General features: G+C 37.1%; 1 protein-coding gene across 1 annotated transcript; it reads left to right on the top strand.

Moving 5' to 3' along the window:
• The first annotated feature begins 10,156 nt into the window (after nucleotides 1-10,156).
• Nucleotides 10,157-11,167, top strand: LOC147476742 (uncharacterized). Its single transcript, XM_086585810.1, has one exon. It carries the CDS (start codon nucleotides 10,157-10,159, stop codon nucleotides 11,165-11,167), a length of 1,011 nt encoding a protein of 336 aa, XP_086441936.1.
• Nucleotides 11,168-18,322: the final 7,155 nt, after the last annotated feature.

Genomic DNA, 18,322 nt, shown 5'->3' on the forward strand with positions numbered 1-18,322 from the left:
GAACGTCAATTGATATTTGACATCTGTTGATTTTCTCCCAATATTTCGTTGTGAAATTCTGGGTCGTCCATCTTTAATATTTTGGTGCAGTCATCATCATATCTTTGAAGTTTTGAGTGATAAGTTTTCGAAATTGATTTTGCTACATAATTTCATAGATCAATTTATAGTTAGTCAAATACTTAAAAATTAAAATTAACCAAACAAATATGAATTTTGAATTTGTTTACCTTTTTATTGAATCTGTTGAGACTCGAGTACCGTTCTTCATTCTCCTTGATTATGAGTTTGGTATTGTCTAAAATAATACTTCTAATATATGATGTTCGTCAATTCTTCCAATCTAAAGTTTTAGAAGTTAATGATATATACCTTTATGAAAAATAATATTAAATTTAAAACTTCCTTTGTTCGTTGTTTGAGATTCATTGATTTCTCGATAAATTTGATTCTTTCTTGTTGTTCTTTTAGGAACTTTTGGGCTTTTTTCAACTTCTCCAAGTTGTAGTCACCAACTTTGAAAAGATACACTTTACGTGTGAATCTAATTGCTCTTCTTGCTGCACTGTTTTTAGACTCTTCGAGTGTTTGCGATGGTTATCCTCTAATATTTGTAATACCTACTACATTGTTGCTCACCTGGACACTTGCATTATACATTCCGTTTTTCAAATAATTTTCGTAAATAGATTGATTCAAATTGAGTTGTCTCATAATATCTTCCAGCATGGGTTTGAATAACACTTGAATCCTTCTTGAATACTGTCCTTCCCTCATCTCCAAGAAAAAGTGATCATTTTCTATTTTTCACATAAGATAACCAAGAAAAAGTGTTGTGTTCAAATAGTAGTATAACACATTAGGAAAAAAAGTTAATACATACTTATTATTAAATATTTGACCTCCTTTGCTTCTTGTAGATCCATATTGACAATCCAATGAAGTTCAACATCTTCTATTGTATGCAATGAAAAAAATTAGAATAATTCAATTAGAGGGAAAAAAAATTAATACTCACTTATTATTAAATATTTGACCTTTTTTAGTTCTTGTAGATTCATATTAATTGGGAAGTATCGGATTGGGTTATTGTTTCTGGAGCAAATCTTGGGAATATTTATGCTTTTTATAATGATTTTCATATGTGTAAGGAATTAGGACTTGTTGATAGGATGCCTAGGCTTGTGGTTGTTAGTACTGGTAATGGGCTGAAGTTCACCGTCTAAAGCATATAACTATTGTTTCGAATATTTATGCTGAATTCATGGATTTAAAATAAAACATGTTAACTAATACTATTAAAAAATCTAATAAGATTGTAAAAAAAATTATTGTCATGTGTACCTTTTCTTTGTAGTAGCTCTGAATCCTTGTTTATGATGATAAGTTTTCTTAAAATTATATTATTCGAGGCATTATTGTGCTGTATTTATAAGTTTATAAAGTCTTATTCTACTTTTAGAAGTGTAGCTATTTTGGACTTGTAGCATGTGTAGAAGTTGAATTAAGCAATAATTATCCAAATTAGAAACAGATAACTATAGAAGTTCATAGAAACTTGAAAAAAGGTTCAAAAGCTTTTTTCATATAACGGCATCCGAATTTAATTGAGACTCTTAGTTGGGCAGTATTTTCTCCACTTTTTTCTTAATGCTTCTGCTGACGTGGACAACCCCAATGAGGCCGAATTGAATTCAATGGTATTAATGGATTGGGAAGATATCTAAGGAAAAATACCACTCCATATAATCCTCAGCACCTCGTGATGCTAATTTACCATTTCCAAACATACTTTTACTCTACTACTATTATTTGTGATTTAGTTGGACTCGGTCTCACTAATAAGGAACTTTAGATTTCTCTGCAGTCTGTTCAACGTTTTGTCAGTTGATGGCAATCATTCCGAGGAAGAAACATTGAGAACACATACATTCTCTGCTTGTGTCAAGTTCGAAAGCTCTAGGTGAAAACCGGTGGAAATAGAAAATAAAACCCATAGTTAGAAGGGAGAAAAGGGTTGTAATATATCATGCTCTCTGTTAGGCAAGATGACCAATGGCATCCCTCCCAATGCGTTCAGTTATACCATCTTGATTCAGGGGCTCTGTAGAGGCAGAAATTTGGAGGACGTTGCTGACTTTTGTGTTGAGATGTTGGAGGCTGGTCATTTCCCCAATGTCTCCACATTTACCACTTTGATTGATGGTTTTTGCAAGGACAAAGGGGTCCAAGAAGCAGAGAGCACTGTTAGGAGGTTGAGAGAGAAAGGGTTTTTTGTCATTGACAAATATGTTAGAGAGCAGTCATTTAAGATATGATGCTTAGTTTTTCGAGAACTTGCAAACCAAACAGCTATGTAAGATACAACGTTCTGACATATCCATGCAGTTAAACGGCTAAATACATATGAGAATTCAACTAAGAAAAGATAATTTCTTCATATTTAAAACAAAGTAACTAATATTCAGAATGATAAGTTTTCAATCGGATTGCAGTTCTACTCGATTGAGTTTTTTTCTAGGTGAGAGTCTGGGCAATATCATTAGTTGTTGCGATCATTGGAGTCTTTTATAATGTTGACTATTTCCGCATATTTTGTACCAGCTTTCTTCAAATCGATGTTCTGTTTCTCCAAATCAATTAATTGTTGTTGAACGCCAATGTGGTGAACTTGAAGAGATTGTAGTAGTTACACTTAGATAATGATTTGTCTCTTCAAGATTGTTTATCTGGATTGTTGCTTCTTCAACTTGACTACGTCTCATCAATAATTCGTTGAAATTGAAGTCTCTGATTTCGAATTCATTGATATGATGAAAATAACCATGTGCTTCTTCAGCTGCTGCATGCATTTTCTAATTTCAATTGTGTTACTTCGGGAGTTCCTGTGAAAGTTTCAGTCATTTCTTCATTTGTGCCTAAAACTTGTACTTGTATAGTCACATTTGAAGTAAATTTGTCTCCATCTAAAATGGTGTTGTATATATGTTCTTCATAAATACCGAGTGATAGTAGTACGGTGTTTAGTATTGTTATTCTTGAAGCTTGAATAACTCTGGTGTAATCCATTTCTTTACAATAAACAATTTTATCAAGATTAGGAATACGTCTTAGTTTAGAATGTTTATAGTAGAATCAACGTCAGCTAAGTGTGCAAGGAGGCAATTTTTTTAAATGATTAGGGATTTGATGTTGTTGTTTGAAAATTAGGTGGTTGAGGTGAGTGCTGAAAAGAGACAAAAGATTTTACAAATTAAATGTCAATGGAGGAGCCATTGACACATATAATAAGCTTTTCTCATGGTTGCTAATAAAAGACATCATAAAAGAAACGACTAAAGTAAGGTAATAACTCTATGAAAAATCATACATCTTCACCTCAGTCTGGGTGAGTCCTTTGAATTTGAATTTCCAAAATCAAGAGTCCTATAATTGGCTTTCAGTGGTACAAAGCCCTACTCATGTTTGGTTAATCGAAAATATGGTATATGTTGTCTCGGAATGTCTATTGAATCATTATGTTTATATTATTGGAACTTTCATTCTTTGTAGATGGAAAAACTGTTAGAAAAATGATTTGCTCAAATCCATTTGAGATATGAATGAGTAATTTGTCTCCCAAGTTATCCCATATTGATATGAAATGGGTTTCTGAAAAGAAATAGTACGTAAAGTGAGAAAAACCTTTTCGAAAGGGTGCACTAGTTCGAAATAGTGCATTATGCCGAAAATGTGCGACCTTTTGAAATGTGCACTGGTTCGAAATAGTGCATTATGCCGAAAAGGTGTGACCTTTCGAAATAGGCACTGGTTTGAAACAGTGCTTTATACCGAAATGGTGTGTCTTTTCGAAACATGTGACTTTTCAAAGAGTTGTTTTACTTTTTCCCAAGAGTCACTGTGTTGTTTCGAAGAGGCACCACTCACCTATAAATAGTGGATGAATTTGGAGAGAAAGACACACCGGATCACACAGAGTTCTGATCTTTCTCTTCTCCCCCTGTTCTTAGTCAAATACTATGTTGTGTTTGCTGATTCTATATAATTGAAGTGCTAGATTTCTATAGAAGGAAATTCGTTCTATCTTGGGAGACAGTTTCCCATCAACCTTCAAGCACCGTGAAGGGGAAAATCTGTCTTAAAGATATAGTGTATCTACACTAGGCTCGGATTTAATTAAGAAGTACAAGACACTTACAAGACAAAAGGTTTGTATAGTTTGGTAATTGGTAAAGAGTAAGTACAATTAAGTTGTATATTCCTAACAACTTAAGACAGATTTCTTTTCTTCTTCTTCTTTACCGAACAGAATTTGTTTATGTTTTCTTTTCTTTATTTAAAGGAATAGCAAAGTGTGATTGTATTTCAGAATATGGCAACACCACCAGTTACACCTATTGTTACTATTCCTACTACTGTTCCCCATTATATTCCTTATGGGAAGAAGCCTGAAAAGTTCAATGGAACTGATTTCAAGCGCTGGCAACAGAAGATGCTCTTCTATCTGACCACCCTTAACTTGGCAAAGTTTCTATGGGAGAAGGCTCCTGATGTAAGCCCCGATGAAACCGACAAGGAGAAGGTTTTGGCCAAGGATGCTTGGTTTCATGCTGATTTCTTGTGTAGAAATTATGTCCTTAGTGGGTTGGCTGACTCATTATACAATGTGTATAGTGTGTTCAAGACTGCTAATGAACTTTGGGATTCATTGGATAAGAAATACAAGAGTGAAGATGCTAGCATGAAGAAATTCATAGTTGGTAGATTTCTTGATTTCAAAATGACGGATAGTAAGACCGTCATAAGCCAAGTCCAAGAACTTCAAGTAATTCTCCATGATGTCATTGCTGAAGGAATGACCTTAGGAGAATCATTCCAAATGGCTGCTATAATTGAGAAATTACCACCATCTTGGAAGGATTTTAAGAACTATCTTAAGCATAAAAGCAAAGATATGAATCTTGAAGAACTAATTGTCCATCTAAGGATAGAGGAAGATAACCGCCTATTTGAGAAGAAGGGCAAGGATCCCATGGTGGCAAAGGCCAATGTTGTGGAAGGATCAAGTGCTAGGGGAAAGAGGAAGCGCTAAGACAAAGCTCAAGGTGAAGAGAGTAGTACGCCTACTAAGTTCAAGGGAAAGTTCTACAACTGTGGAAAGGTTGGACATAAGGCAAGTGAATGTCGCAAGCCAAAGAAGTACAAGAAGCAAAAGACTGAAGCAAATGTGACAATGTACATGCTTTCTGATAATGTTAATGACATGAACCTATCTGCTGTGGTTTCTGAATGTCTCATGATTGGAAATGAAAGGGAATGGTGGGTGGATACTGGTGCTACTCGCCACATATGCTCCAACAAGTCGATGTTCACCACTTATCATGCTGTGGAAAAGGAAGAACAACTCTTTATGGGAAACTCTTCTAGGTCCAAGGTTGAAGGAAAAGGAAAGGTGGTGATGAGGTTGACTTCTGGGAAGGAACTAACTCTAAATGAGGTGCTTTATGGGCCTGACATTCGCAAGAACTTGGTTTCTGGGTCGCTGCTGAGCAAGAATGACTTTAAGTTAGTCTTTGTTTATGATAAATTTGTACTAACTAAGAATGATGTATTCGTGGCAAAAGGCTATCTTCAGGATGGGCTATTTAGGATGTCTTGTTTTACTATTGCGCCAAAGAGCGCCAATAAATTTGAATCTTCTGTTTACTTGATTGAGTCTTCACATGTATGGCATGATAGATTAGGACATGTTAATTATGATACCTTGCGTAGATTAATTAATTTGGACTATATACCAAAGATAAAAATAGACCCACACCATAAATGTGAAACTTGTGTAGAATCCAAGTTGACCAGATCATCCTTTCATTCCATTGAAAGAAGTACTGATCATGAACCTCTAAATTTAATACATACAAATATATGTGATCTTAAGTACGTACAAACTAGAGGTGGTAAAAAGTATTTCATTACTTTTATTGATGATAACACTAGATATAGTTATGTTTACTTGTTGAGAAGTAAATATGAGGCAATTGAAGTGTTCAAACACTATAAAAATGAAGTTGAAAATCAACTAAGCAAAAAGATTAAGGCTATAAGGAGTGATAGAGGAGGTGAATATGAATCACCTTTTGAAGGTTTCTGTTCTGAACATAGAATCATTCATCAAACTACGACTCTTTATTCACCTCAATCAAATGGTATTGCGGAACGCAAAAACCGAACTCTAAAAGAGATGATGAATGCTATGTTGTTAAGTTTTGGTTTACCCCAGAATTTGTGGGGGGAAGCTTTGCTTTCTGCCAATTACATTCTCAACAAAATTCCTAACAAGAAGACGCTTAAAACACCATACAAATTGTGGAAATGTCATCAAACTTCCTACGAATTCTTAAAAGTGTGAGGGTGTCTTGCTAAAGTGGAAGTCCCTACACCTAAGAAGGTGAAGATAGGACCCAAGACTATTGATTGTATATTCACTGGATATGCAAACAATAGTAGTGCATATCGTTTTCTGGTTCATAAATTAGAAATTCAAGATATACATGTCAATACGATTATTGAGTCAAGGAATGCTTCATTCTTTGAAAATATGTTTTCGTATAACATATGTATAGAGCCAAGTTCAACAAAGAGAACTGATAAGCGCATAAATATTACATTATTCACGCTCAATTTTATATTAGTTAGTTCGTTTAATTTATTCGTTTGATTTAGTTAGTGTATTTTTGGTGGTTTTACAGAAATTGGACTTAACATGATTAAAAGTGTGGAAATTGTCGAGATTCGGGATGTCAGTGGCATGAGTTCCCCTAATCTGGTTGGGCCTGGTTAAAGCATGTGAGTAAAGACAAGAGGAAATAAAAGGAAATGGAATTTGGGCCTAAAGTTTAGTCTAGGTCCAATAGCCTAAGACTGGACCATGTGTGCCAAGCCAATTCTTAGCAACTAAAGAGACCAGCCCATAACCAGATTACAAAGCCCATATACTCAAAAGCCCATACCCACTAACTAAGGGTCACACCATTTCTTGTCTAGCCGAGAAGCACTGTAGGAACCGATCTTTCCTTCTCCATCGCGAACAGACTTCAAAATCCCGAAAACCCGCCTTTTATCCCCGACCAAAAGAGAACCTTCCCAAAGACAAAAAGGGAACCGCCAACCCATACTTTCCTTTTAAAGAGGATTCTCCACAAAGATGAGTGAGGGGGGGCACTGGTGGGAAGCCGGTCAAGCAACGAGTGGAGGTCGCCGTTCTTGGCTGGGAAAATGTAGAACACAAAGGAAGGAAGGCTCTCTTGGCTCTTTGGAACGCAAGGCGACAGCGATGAGTGATAGGGCTCTTGGTTGAAAGGGAGGAGAACGATAAACAAACCCGTGAAGATCGGCTGAAATTTGGAGGCGAAAAAAAGGAGGTCAGGTGGAGAAAGCGATAAAGAAAAGGCTCTCTTAAAAAGAAGGCGAACCCAAACCAAAAGCGACGACCCGAGAGAAGGAGAAGACTTCCTCAGGCAGGCTATGGTCTTGTTAAAGGGAGTTTTATTTCTTGGTTTTATGGTTCCAGTTATTATGTGTGGCTAAACTATAAGCTAAGGCTTAGAGGAAGCCCTAGACTTCGTAGGTTTATCTTGTTTAATTGATTTAAAGTTTTGGAAGTTAAAGATTCATTGATTGTTTTCATATTGATATTAGTGGTTTACCTTCATTGATTATATCTTGCATGTTATGCCATGACTGGACTAGTTAATAGTTGGATTAATATTCTGTTTTTATCAAAACATCATTTTTATCGTTTACGTAAACTTGTGAGAAGTCGTACTGTAAGAAGACAATTTTTGCTAGGAGTTTATATTCTCGTTTGTTGAAACTCAATCAAACCCATATATAGATTTATATAGGAGCTCAACGTTCACATCTTCGAGAAAGCTAGGATTACCTTTTCCTCGTGCTACTCTTAATTAAAAGAGAACTTTGAATTAATTAAATTAGGAAAACTTACAACAGTCTAGGGTGAATTCGAATGCCTTAGTATCCTCTCCACTGATACTTTAATATAAATTTTATAGTTTTCATAATTAAGTTAAATAGGACTAGTTACTAGTTAATCAAAATTTCATAAACCAATATAGTTCGGTTTAGGTTAAGTACTATTTTAGTATTCAATTGTACCCAACACGCAATCTCGTGGATCGACCTGGTTCTTGCGCACCTATTACGATAGACCTCGAGTAAACTGCGGTATTAGTATAAGTAAAATAGGATTTAATTAGCCTGTTTATTTAGGCGGTTAATTTCCTATCAAGCTTTTTACGCCATTTGCGGGATTGTAGTAGTACAATTGAGTTTTAAAGTTTTATTTATCGTGATTCGTAGTTTAAGTTTAGTCGTAGTTATATTATTTCATAGTTTACGTGTCTAATTTTAGTTATTTTTGCAGATAATTAAGCATAGATTTCTTCTTACAAGGGATAGTCGTGACTTTGTTGTGGACGTTGTGAATTGCTTGTCTGTGTCGTCACTTTCGGCGTCGCAAGTAGCCCTCGAAAGGCTCACGGAGGTAACGCGTCTTTTCTTTTTGGGGTTGAATTTTGTTTGTTTAGTGGGTTGTGCTTGTTTTATTGTTTCTTGCATTTAGGAAGGTTAAATCACATTGACCAGCCTTAGGCATCTTGCATTAGAGACGGGTTTTAGCCCTCACTAGGAAAACCTTTTTTTACGCGTGGATCGAGTGACGGTGCTTTTTGCACAAGAACTGGGAATTGTGTAATTTGGGTTTAGGAGCAAATATATATTAAACAAGTTTTAAAATTCAATATGGGTTGTAATTTTTGTTTGGTATTGTTTGTGTGAATTGTCTGCATCTTTTATTAGAGTCTTAGGTTTTAGAAGTAGTTTATGATAGTAACTCGGTTTGATAACACACCTGTTACACCATTTGATCATGAGATTGAACGCACTCTCCTTAGGAGAAGTAGGCATCCCGAATTAGAGGTACCCGAAACTTTTGTTGGCAATACACCAATTTTTGCTGACATGGAGGGTAATAACAATAACGTGGTTGCCCAAGTACCTAGATCTATTAAGGAATATATATATCCTACTAGAACAACCCGACCATCTTGCATCGTTCCCCCTGCAACCAATGCTAATCACTTTGAGTTGAAGCCCAATCTGCTGGGGCTCCTTCCTAAGTTTAGGGGAACGGAAGAGGAAGACCCATATCTTCATGTGAGGGAATTTGAGGATATTTGTGGGACTATTAAACTTCAACAATTTAGTGACGAAGCTATAAAATTAAAATTGTTCCCATTTTCTCTTAAAGAAAAAGCCAAGAGTTGGTTTCACACTCTTCCATCGAATTCAATAACGGGATGGGAAAAGTTATGCATTGTCTTTTTTTAAAGAACTTTTTCCCTAATCATAAGGCGATTGCTTTTAGAAAAGACTTGTCATCTTTTGCCAAACTGATGGAGAGTCATTATGGAATTGTATGGAGAGGTTTAAGGACATGCTCTTGCAAAGTGTCCCAACCACGACCTAGAGAACGGTAGGCTAGTCAGATTCTCTCTATGAGGGTCTCGATTTTTAATTCTAAGGCTATGATTGAGACCATGAGTACCGGGGATTTCTGTGATAAGGCTGTAGAAGAAGCGTGGGACCTTTTTAGAAGAAGTCTCTGAGAAGGTCCAGCAATGGGAAACTAGTCGTGAGCCTAAGAAGGTGGCTAGTAGTACTACTACACAAAAGGGTTTGTTCCGTGTTGACAAGGAATTCGACACGAACGCTAGGATGGCCGCTTTAATTAGAAGAGTTGAAGCTCTCGAGCTAGAAAAAGAGACAAAGTCTCTAGCTCCAGTAGCCAATGTTGAAGTTCACGGGTGTCCGGTTGTGTGAAAGTCTTGATCACGTTATAGATAATTGCCCTGGTGTAAATGCACAAGTCAATGCTTTTAATTCATACCAAAAGCCAGGCAATAATCCTTTTTCTAACACGTATAACCCTGGATGGTGTAACCATCCCAATTTGTCTTGGTCTAAAGGTATACATCAAGGAGGCCCCGTGGTTAACTCAAACCCAGTACCACAGTATGCACCTCAACCACCTAAACTTTCACCTATAGAAGAGGCCATTGCTCAATTAACACAAAACACCATGAAATTCCAGGACACAACGCAACATTTTATGCAAGCCAGTCAAACGGCTACTCAGGATAATGCTCAAGCCATTAGGAAGATTGAAATCACCATAGGTCAAATTGCTAATACTTTGAATGAGAGAGACAAGGGTAGGTTTCCTAGTCAACCAGTAGCTAATCCGAGGAGTCAGTTGGAAATAAGTTCTAACTTAAACCAGGCTCACCAGGAGCAAGCCAAGGCTATCACTGTTCTTAGGAGTGGAAAACGTGTTGATAATAGGGTTGAGATGTCTAAGGACGCTGAGGTCAGATATGATTTTATAGAGTGTGACAAGGAGGAAGGTGAGGTGAGTGAATCTAATAGTCATAATACTTCTAGGAAGGGTGTAGAACCTCCTACTGCTGTGGAGACTAACCCTGTGCCATCTTATATACCTAAAGCTCCTTTTCCCCAACGTTTGATTCCGGCTAAGAAAGGTTCTAATCTTAATGAAATAATGGAAATGTTTAAACAGGTTCAAATAAATATTCCGTTACTTGATGCTATAAAACAAGTTCCTTCCTATGCCAAGTTTCTTAAAGATTTGTGTACACAAAAACGTAAGTTGAATGTGCACAAGAAAGCTTTCCTAACTGAGCAAGTGAGTTCTATTATCCAAAACCAAACTCCACCTAAGTTTAGAGATCCAGGATGCCCTACTATTTCTTGTGTTATTGGTGATCATATGATTGAGAAAGCATTACTTGATTTAGGAGCTAGCGTTAATTTGTTACCTTATTCAGTTTATTTACAGCTTGGTCTTGGTAAGTTGAAACCTACATCAATTACTCTTCAATTGGCAGATAAGTCTATTAGGATTCCACGTGGTGTTGTTGAGGATGTTTTGATTCAGGTTGATAAATTTTATTTCCCTGTTGACTTTGTTGTTCTGGATACACAACCTGTTCAAGATCCTAAACACCATATTCTGGTCATTTTAGGCCGTCCCTTTTTAGCCACTTCTAATGCTATCATTAACCGTAAGTAATGGAGTGTTAAAACTTTCTTTTGGTAATATGACTACTGAACTTAATGTGTTTAATGTGGGTCAAGAACCTCCCCGAACCGACATGATTTTTGGGATGTTAATCTTATTGATAGTATAGTTCACGAGACTTTCTTGGAGAGTTATTCGATGACCCTCTTGAGTCTTGTTTAACTAATTCGGTAGTGGTTGTGATGTAGATGATGTAATTTGTGAAGTTAATGTGTTCTTTGGATGCAACCCCAATTTTAGAAACCCGATAAGTGGAGAGCCACAATAGAGCATCCGACTCCATCCGAAGTCTACCCCGTCTCTTCTATAGAGAGTCCTCCTAAGCTAGAGTTGAAACCATTACGATACTCTTAAGTATGTTTTTCTCGACACCTGATGATTCTTTGCGGTTATTATTGCTTCTAATCTAGATAATGAACAAGAAGGTAAATTGATTAGGGTTCTTCAAGAGCATAGAGCAGCCTTTAGGGTGGAATATTGCGATATTAATGGTATAAGCCCAACCGATTGTATGCATCATATTCATCTTGAGAAGGATGCTAAACCAACCCGTGAGTTTGAGAGAGGCTTAATCCTAACATGAAAGAGGTAGTGAGAGCCGAGGTTCTCAAGTTGTTAGATCTTGGGTATCATTTATCCCATTTTCGATAGTAAATGGGTGAGTCCTGCTTCAGTTGTCCCTAAAAGTCCGGGCTTACGGTAGTTAAGAATCGCGGCGGGCGAAGTTAGTTCCCACCCGCATGACTACCGGATGGCGTTTTTGCATTGACTATCGTAAGTTGAATTTGGCTACTAGGAAAGATCACTTTCCTCTTCCGCTTATTGACCGGATGCTTTCGAGAGGTTAGCCGGTCATAAATATTATTGTTTTCTTGATGGTTATTCGGTTATTACCAAATATGTATTATCCCGGAGGATCAAGAAAAGACTACTTTTACTTGTCCTTTTGGAACTTTTGCCTATCGTCAGATGCCTTTTGGATTATGTAATGCACTGGTACCTTCCAAATGATGCATGCTTAGTATTTTTCCGATATGGTAGAAAGGTTTCTTGAGGTGTTTATGGATGACTTCTCAAGATTTGGGGATTCTTTTGATGAGGGTTTGCACCGTTTAGAATTAGTGTTAATTAGGTGCAAGGAGAAGAATCTTGTGTTGAATTGGGAGAAGTGTCATTTTATGGTTCAACAGGGTATTGTTCTTGGTCATATTGTTTCTAGTAAAGGAATTGAGGTCGATAAGGCCAAGGTTGATGTCATTTCTGGTCTTCCACCACCTAAGACTGTGAAAGATATTAGGTCATTCTTAGGTCATGCTGGTTTTTATAGGCGTTTCATTAAAGACTTTAGCAAGATTTCTCGTCCCTTATGCAATTTATTTGGTAAGGACGTCGCTTTTGTCTTTGATGATGATTGTTTAAAAGCTTTTGAGAAGCTTAAGCATTTATTGACTACCGCTCCTATCATACAACCACCTGATTGGAGTGAGCCTTTTGAGTTAATGTGTGATGCGTCTGACTATGCAGTTGGGGCTGTTTTAGGTCAACGGTTTGACAAGTTGCCCCATGTTATTTATTATGCTAGTCGAACCCTTAATGATGCACAGATGAACTACACTACAACTGAGAAAGAGTTGTTAGCTGTTGTGTTTGCTTTAGACAAATTTAGGTCTTACCTCATAGGGTCTAAGGTTGTCGTGTTTACTGATCATTCGGCTTTGAAATATCTCCTTACTAAGAATGATGCTAAAGCGCGTTTGATTCGCTGGGTACTCTTGTTGCAAGAATTTGATATAGAGATTAGGGATAAGAAGGGTACGGAGAACGTGGTCGCTGACCACTTGTCTAGACTTATAGTAGAATCTTCTACCGATATTTTGCCCTCAAATGAATCTTTTCCCCGATGAGCAACTTTTTGTTATATCACAATCGCCTTGGTATCACGAATATTGTTAATTATCTTGTAACTAAAACAGTTTCCCTCTCATTGGAGACAACATGATAAATCTAAGTTTCTTCTTTGAGGTTAGAATTTTTTTTCTCGGATGATCCATACTTGTTTAAGTCATGCCCCCACCGCATTGTTAGGAGATGTGTCTCCTCGAGAGTAAGTTTCATAGTATTCTCTCTTTTTGCCATGACCATGCATGTGGTGGTCACTTTGGTCCTAAAAAGACGGCTGCGAAGGTTTTGCAGTGTGGTTTTTATTGGCCTACTCTATTTAGGGATGCACATGAGTTTTGTTTGAATTGTGATAGATGCCAGCGTACAGGTAATATTTCCCATAGGAACATGATGTCTCTTTCCCCTATTTTAGTTGTGGAACTTTTTGATGTATGGGGTATTGACTTCATGGGTCCTTTCCCTCCTTCCTTTGGTTATCTTTATATCCTTGTTGCCGTAGACTATGTTTCTAAGTGGGTTGAGGCAGTGCCATGTAAAACGAATGATCATAAAGTCATAGTTAACTTTTTAAAATATAATATATATTTTCTCGTTTTGGTACTCCTCGTGCAATTATAAGTGATAATGGTACCCATTTTACACACCGAGCATTTGAATCTTTAATGAAAAAGTACTCTATTACTCATAAGCTTGCTACCCCATATCATCCTCAAACTAGTGGCTAAGTTGAAGTATCTAATAGGGAGATTAAGCGGATTTTAGAAAAGACTGTACGACCTGACCGTAAGGATTGGTCTCAACGTCTTAATGATTCTCTTTGGGCTTATAGAACTGCTTATAAGACTCCTATTGGTATGTCTCCTTATAGGCTTGTGTTTGGAAAGGCATGTCATTTGCCTGTAGAATTGGAACATCGTGCTTTTTGGGCCATTAAAATGTTTAACTTCGATATGCGTAAGGCTGGTTCATAACGTAAACTTCAGTTGAATGAGTTAGCTGAGTTAAGGAATGAGGCATATGAGAATGCCAAGATTTACAAAGAGCGGACTAAGATTTTTCATGATAAATCTTTTCTTCGAAAGTCTTTTGAACCTAATAAAAAAGTCTTGCTATATAATTCTCGTTTGCGTCTTTTTCCCCTGGTAAGTTACATTCTCTAGGTGGATGGTCCTTTCATTGTTAAAACTGTTTTTCCTCATGGTGCTTTGTTGAGATAGAAGATCCTACGGATGGTCGTGTGTGTTTAAGGTAAATGGTCAACGTTTGAAACCATACCTTGACGGGTTTGGCGGGCGGGATGTGGAAGAGGTAAGTCCGCTTGATCCTATTTATCATGACTGATTGAGTATCCGGCTTGTTGATAAGCCCACATAGCACCGATCGGTTGTGTGAAGCATTCGTGCGCTAGAGACGCGTTAATCGTAAGGCGCTTGTGGGAGGCAACCCATGTTTTTAGTATTTCCTAAATTGTCGTAAAAGCTTTTGGCAACTTCCCAATTCGTTTTAGCAACTTAAAACCTCTAAAAACTTCATTCATTCTACTTGTTTCCATTCTTCACCATTTTATTTCTTCGGAAAAAAAAAAACCTTGAGCGCGACTTCGCCTCTACACGTCGAGAAAATTCAACTTTGAGCGCGCCCGTGCCCAAGTTGAGCGCGACTTGCGCCTAAAACACTGTAAATCCAAAACTCGAAGGCGCCAGCGCCTACCACCGACCTATATGGGACGAAATTTTCCGATTTTAAAGGGGACCGGTCGGTCGAACCCTACTGAACTAAGCGAAGACAACCAAAAAGAGTTCGGTGAATAGGATGGAGCAATGAATATGACCATAATAGTTGAGAATTTATTTTCCATTTTATTGTTCGCATTTGCTTATTCTATATGCATGTTTTTATTTGTGGATGGTTGCGACACTAAGCCCACCAGTTGTGTGAAGCATTCGTCTGCTAGAGACGTTAACTGTAGCGCTTGTGGGAGGCAACCCATGTTTTTATTTTTGAGTCATGTGTACCTTTCGCATATCTCATGCATTCCACTTTAGCACCTTTTCTCCGTGTTTTTGGAGACGTGTAACTCTATGGAATGAGATATGTGCCACAGGTTAGTCGTCATAGTAAATTGGTTCCTTTTCTATTTTTTCGATATTATATCTTTAGTGAGGTACTAATTTCTACAGGTGACTCGAGTTTTATTTTTCGTTCAGGGAGCTATTGGTAACTTCTTTCCTTATTCTTTTACTTGTCCATGTTATTACTTTTTGGAATTAAGCATATCTGTCAACATTGAGGACAATGTCTGAACTAAGTGTGGGGGTGGGAACAAAATGTTTTGTTTAGCGAAAAATAAAACTCATGTATACTATGCACTTAGGGGTAGTGGTATTGTTTCCTTTTCTATGATGATTATAGTCTAGAAATCTCAGTTAGCATTATAATTAAGAGTAGTTATTAAGAAACTTAGGTTAAGATATAGGTAATAGTCTCTGCATCTTTTCATAAATATCTTGCATGAACGTTATATTTGTACTTGGCAGTACTTTTCTGAGACCTAGGTTAGAGTGCTTAATTTTACATATCCGGTGAGAATCTAGCCTAAAAGCCTCATATGAGTTGATATCTGAGTGATGACACAAGGGAGAAGTTAATTCCGAGTAGAGAAAACACACGTCCACTTGCTTGATCACCATACCATATCCTAAAAGAGAATTTAGGCAATCTTTGGATCGATATAGCCAGAAATTCAAACCTAAAGAATATTTTTTTCCGCTAGTCGCCCCACTGAGCCTTTCATTAGCTTTTTCATAAACCACAAATTCCTTACCCTATATAAAAAAATAAATAAATAAACAAATAAATAAAAATAGTCTACCCATTTGATAAGTTTGAGAAATAGGATGAAATGAAGAAAAGAAATGAGAAAGACACATGGAAAATCAAGAATTTGTTAGTTGCTTCAAAAAAAAATAAAGAAAAGAAAGTTTCCATCCAAAGAAAAAGAAAAATGAATAGAAATAAAATAAAAAAGTTAGAACTCCAAAAATAGAATCAAAGGAGTCAAAAAGCCAAAACAAAAGGGCTAAGGATGGAAACAAAGTGTAGAAGCAAAGTAAGAACAAGACTTTATCTAGTTACAGAATTTGAAGACCTTATTTTCTCAGACTTGTCTATTTTGTTTATCCATTCCAGTTATTTTTAAACTATCACCTAAGCCATACATAATACCTAATAAAGACTTTTAGCTCAATTAGGAATAGGTTGGTGTGATAGTAAGTGGCAGATGTGTTTGATCAACCTCGGCTCCTTTGGATGTCATTGAGATTGAGAGGAAAAGTGTGCTCACCTCACACTGGAGTGAGCGAAACCTGAGCGGAAAAATCAGAGTATTTTTGTCTTGACATATTTGTGAGGACCTACTTAGGGACGCTATTCCGAAATTTCAGAACCGGACCTGCCACTGCATTTCATAGTTTTATTCATTGCATGTATGTTTATTTGTAGATGATTTGATTATTATGCATATGTTAACCTAAGTTTTAAAATGAGTATTTTTTATTCCTTGCTAGTGAGAAGTATGAATATCTGAGATAAATTAAGGAAACATTACTGTTATTTCTTAGTCATTATAGTATAGATGAAGTTTGTGAGTATCTTATCTGAAAACTCTCACGAGACTAAACTCGTCCACTAGGGTAAACCTAGGGGTTTAAGAGGCTTGTTGCACATGCTAAGTGTAATCGTGATTCCTACGAAAATGAGTTAGGGTTTTTAATTTTTGTTATTAGTTTAGATTTAGTTTTGCTTGAGGACTAGCAAAATGTAAGTTTGGGGGTATTTGATAAGCGCATAAATATTACATTATTCACGCTCAATTTTATATTAGTTAGTTCGTTTAATTTATTCGTTTGATTTAGTTAGTGTATTTTTGGTGGTTTTACAGGAATTGGACTTAACATGATTAAAAGTGTGGAAATTGTCGAGATTCGGGATGTCAGTGGCATGAGTTCCCCTAATCTGGTTGGGCCTGGTTAAAGCATGTGAGTAAAGACAAGAGGAAATAAAAGGAAATGGAATTTGGGCCTAAAGTTTAGTCTAGGTCCAATAGCCTAAAATTGGACCATGTGTGCCAAGCCAATTCTTAGCAACTAAAGAGACCAGCCCATAACCAGATTACAAAGCCCATATACTCAAAAGCCCATACCCACTAACTAAGGGTCACACCATTTCTTGTCTAGCCGAGAAGCACTGTAGGAACCGATCTTTCTTTCTCCATCGCGAACAGACTTCAAAATCCCGAAAACCCCGCCTTTTTATCCCGACCAAAAGAGAACCTTCCCAAAGACAAAAAAGGGAACTGCCGAACCCATACCGAAAGAAAAAAAGGAGTTTCCTTTTAAAGAGGATTCTCGCATATAAAGTGGGGGCGACAGCAGTGAGTGAGGGGGGCGCCTCTTGGCTGGAAGCGTAGCAGAACAGGAAACGAGTGGAGGTCGTCGTTCTTGGCTGGGAAAAACGTAGAACACAGCAGGGAAGGAAGGCTCTCTTGGCTGGTGCTGGAACGCAAGGTGACAGCAGTGAGTGATAGAGGGCGGCTCTTGGCTGAAAGGGAGGAGAACAGTAAACAAACCAGTGAAGATCGGCTGAAGCTGGAGACCGAAAAGGAAGAAGGAGGTCGCTGGAGAGCAGTAAAGAAAAGGCTCTCTTGGCTGGAAAAGAAGGCAGAACCAAACCAGCACAGAGCGTGGAGGCGCGACCTGACCAGAGAGAAGGAGAAGACTTCACAGTAGGCTATGGTCTTGTTAAGGGAGTTTTATTTCTTCGGTTTTATGGTTCCAGTTATTATGTGTGGCTAAACTATAAGCTAAGGCTTAGAGGAAGCCCTAGACTTGCGTAGGTTTATACTGTTTAATTGATTCACTGTTTTCGGAAGTTAAAGATTCATTGATTGTTTTCATATTGATATTAGTGGTTTACCTTCATTGATTATATCTTGCATGTTATGCCATGACTGGACTAGTTAATAGTTTGATTAATATTCTGTTTTTATCAAAACATCATTTTTATCGTTTACGTAAACTTGTGAGAAGTCGTACTGTAAGAAGACGATTTTTGCTAGGAGTTTATATTCTCGTTTGTTGAAACTCAATCAAACCCATATATAGATTTATATAGGAGCTCAACGTTCACATCTTTGAGAAAGCTAGGATTATCTTTTCCTCGTGCTACTCTTAATTAAAAGAGAAC

This window comes from Coptis chinensis, chromosome 9 (genome assembly GCF_015680905.1).
Source record: "Coptis chinensis isolate HL-2020 chromosome 9, ASM1568090v1, whole genome shotgun sequence".
Lineage (NCBI taxonomy): Eukaryota > Viridiplantae > Streptophyta > Magnoliopsida > Ranunculales > Ranunculaceae > Coptis > Coptis chinensis.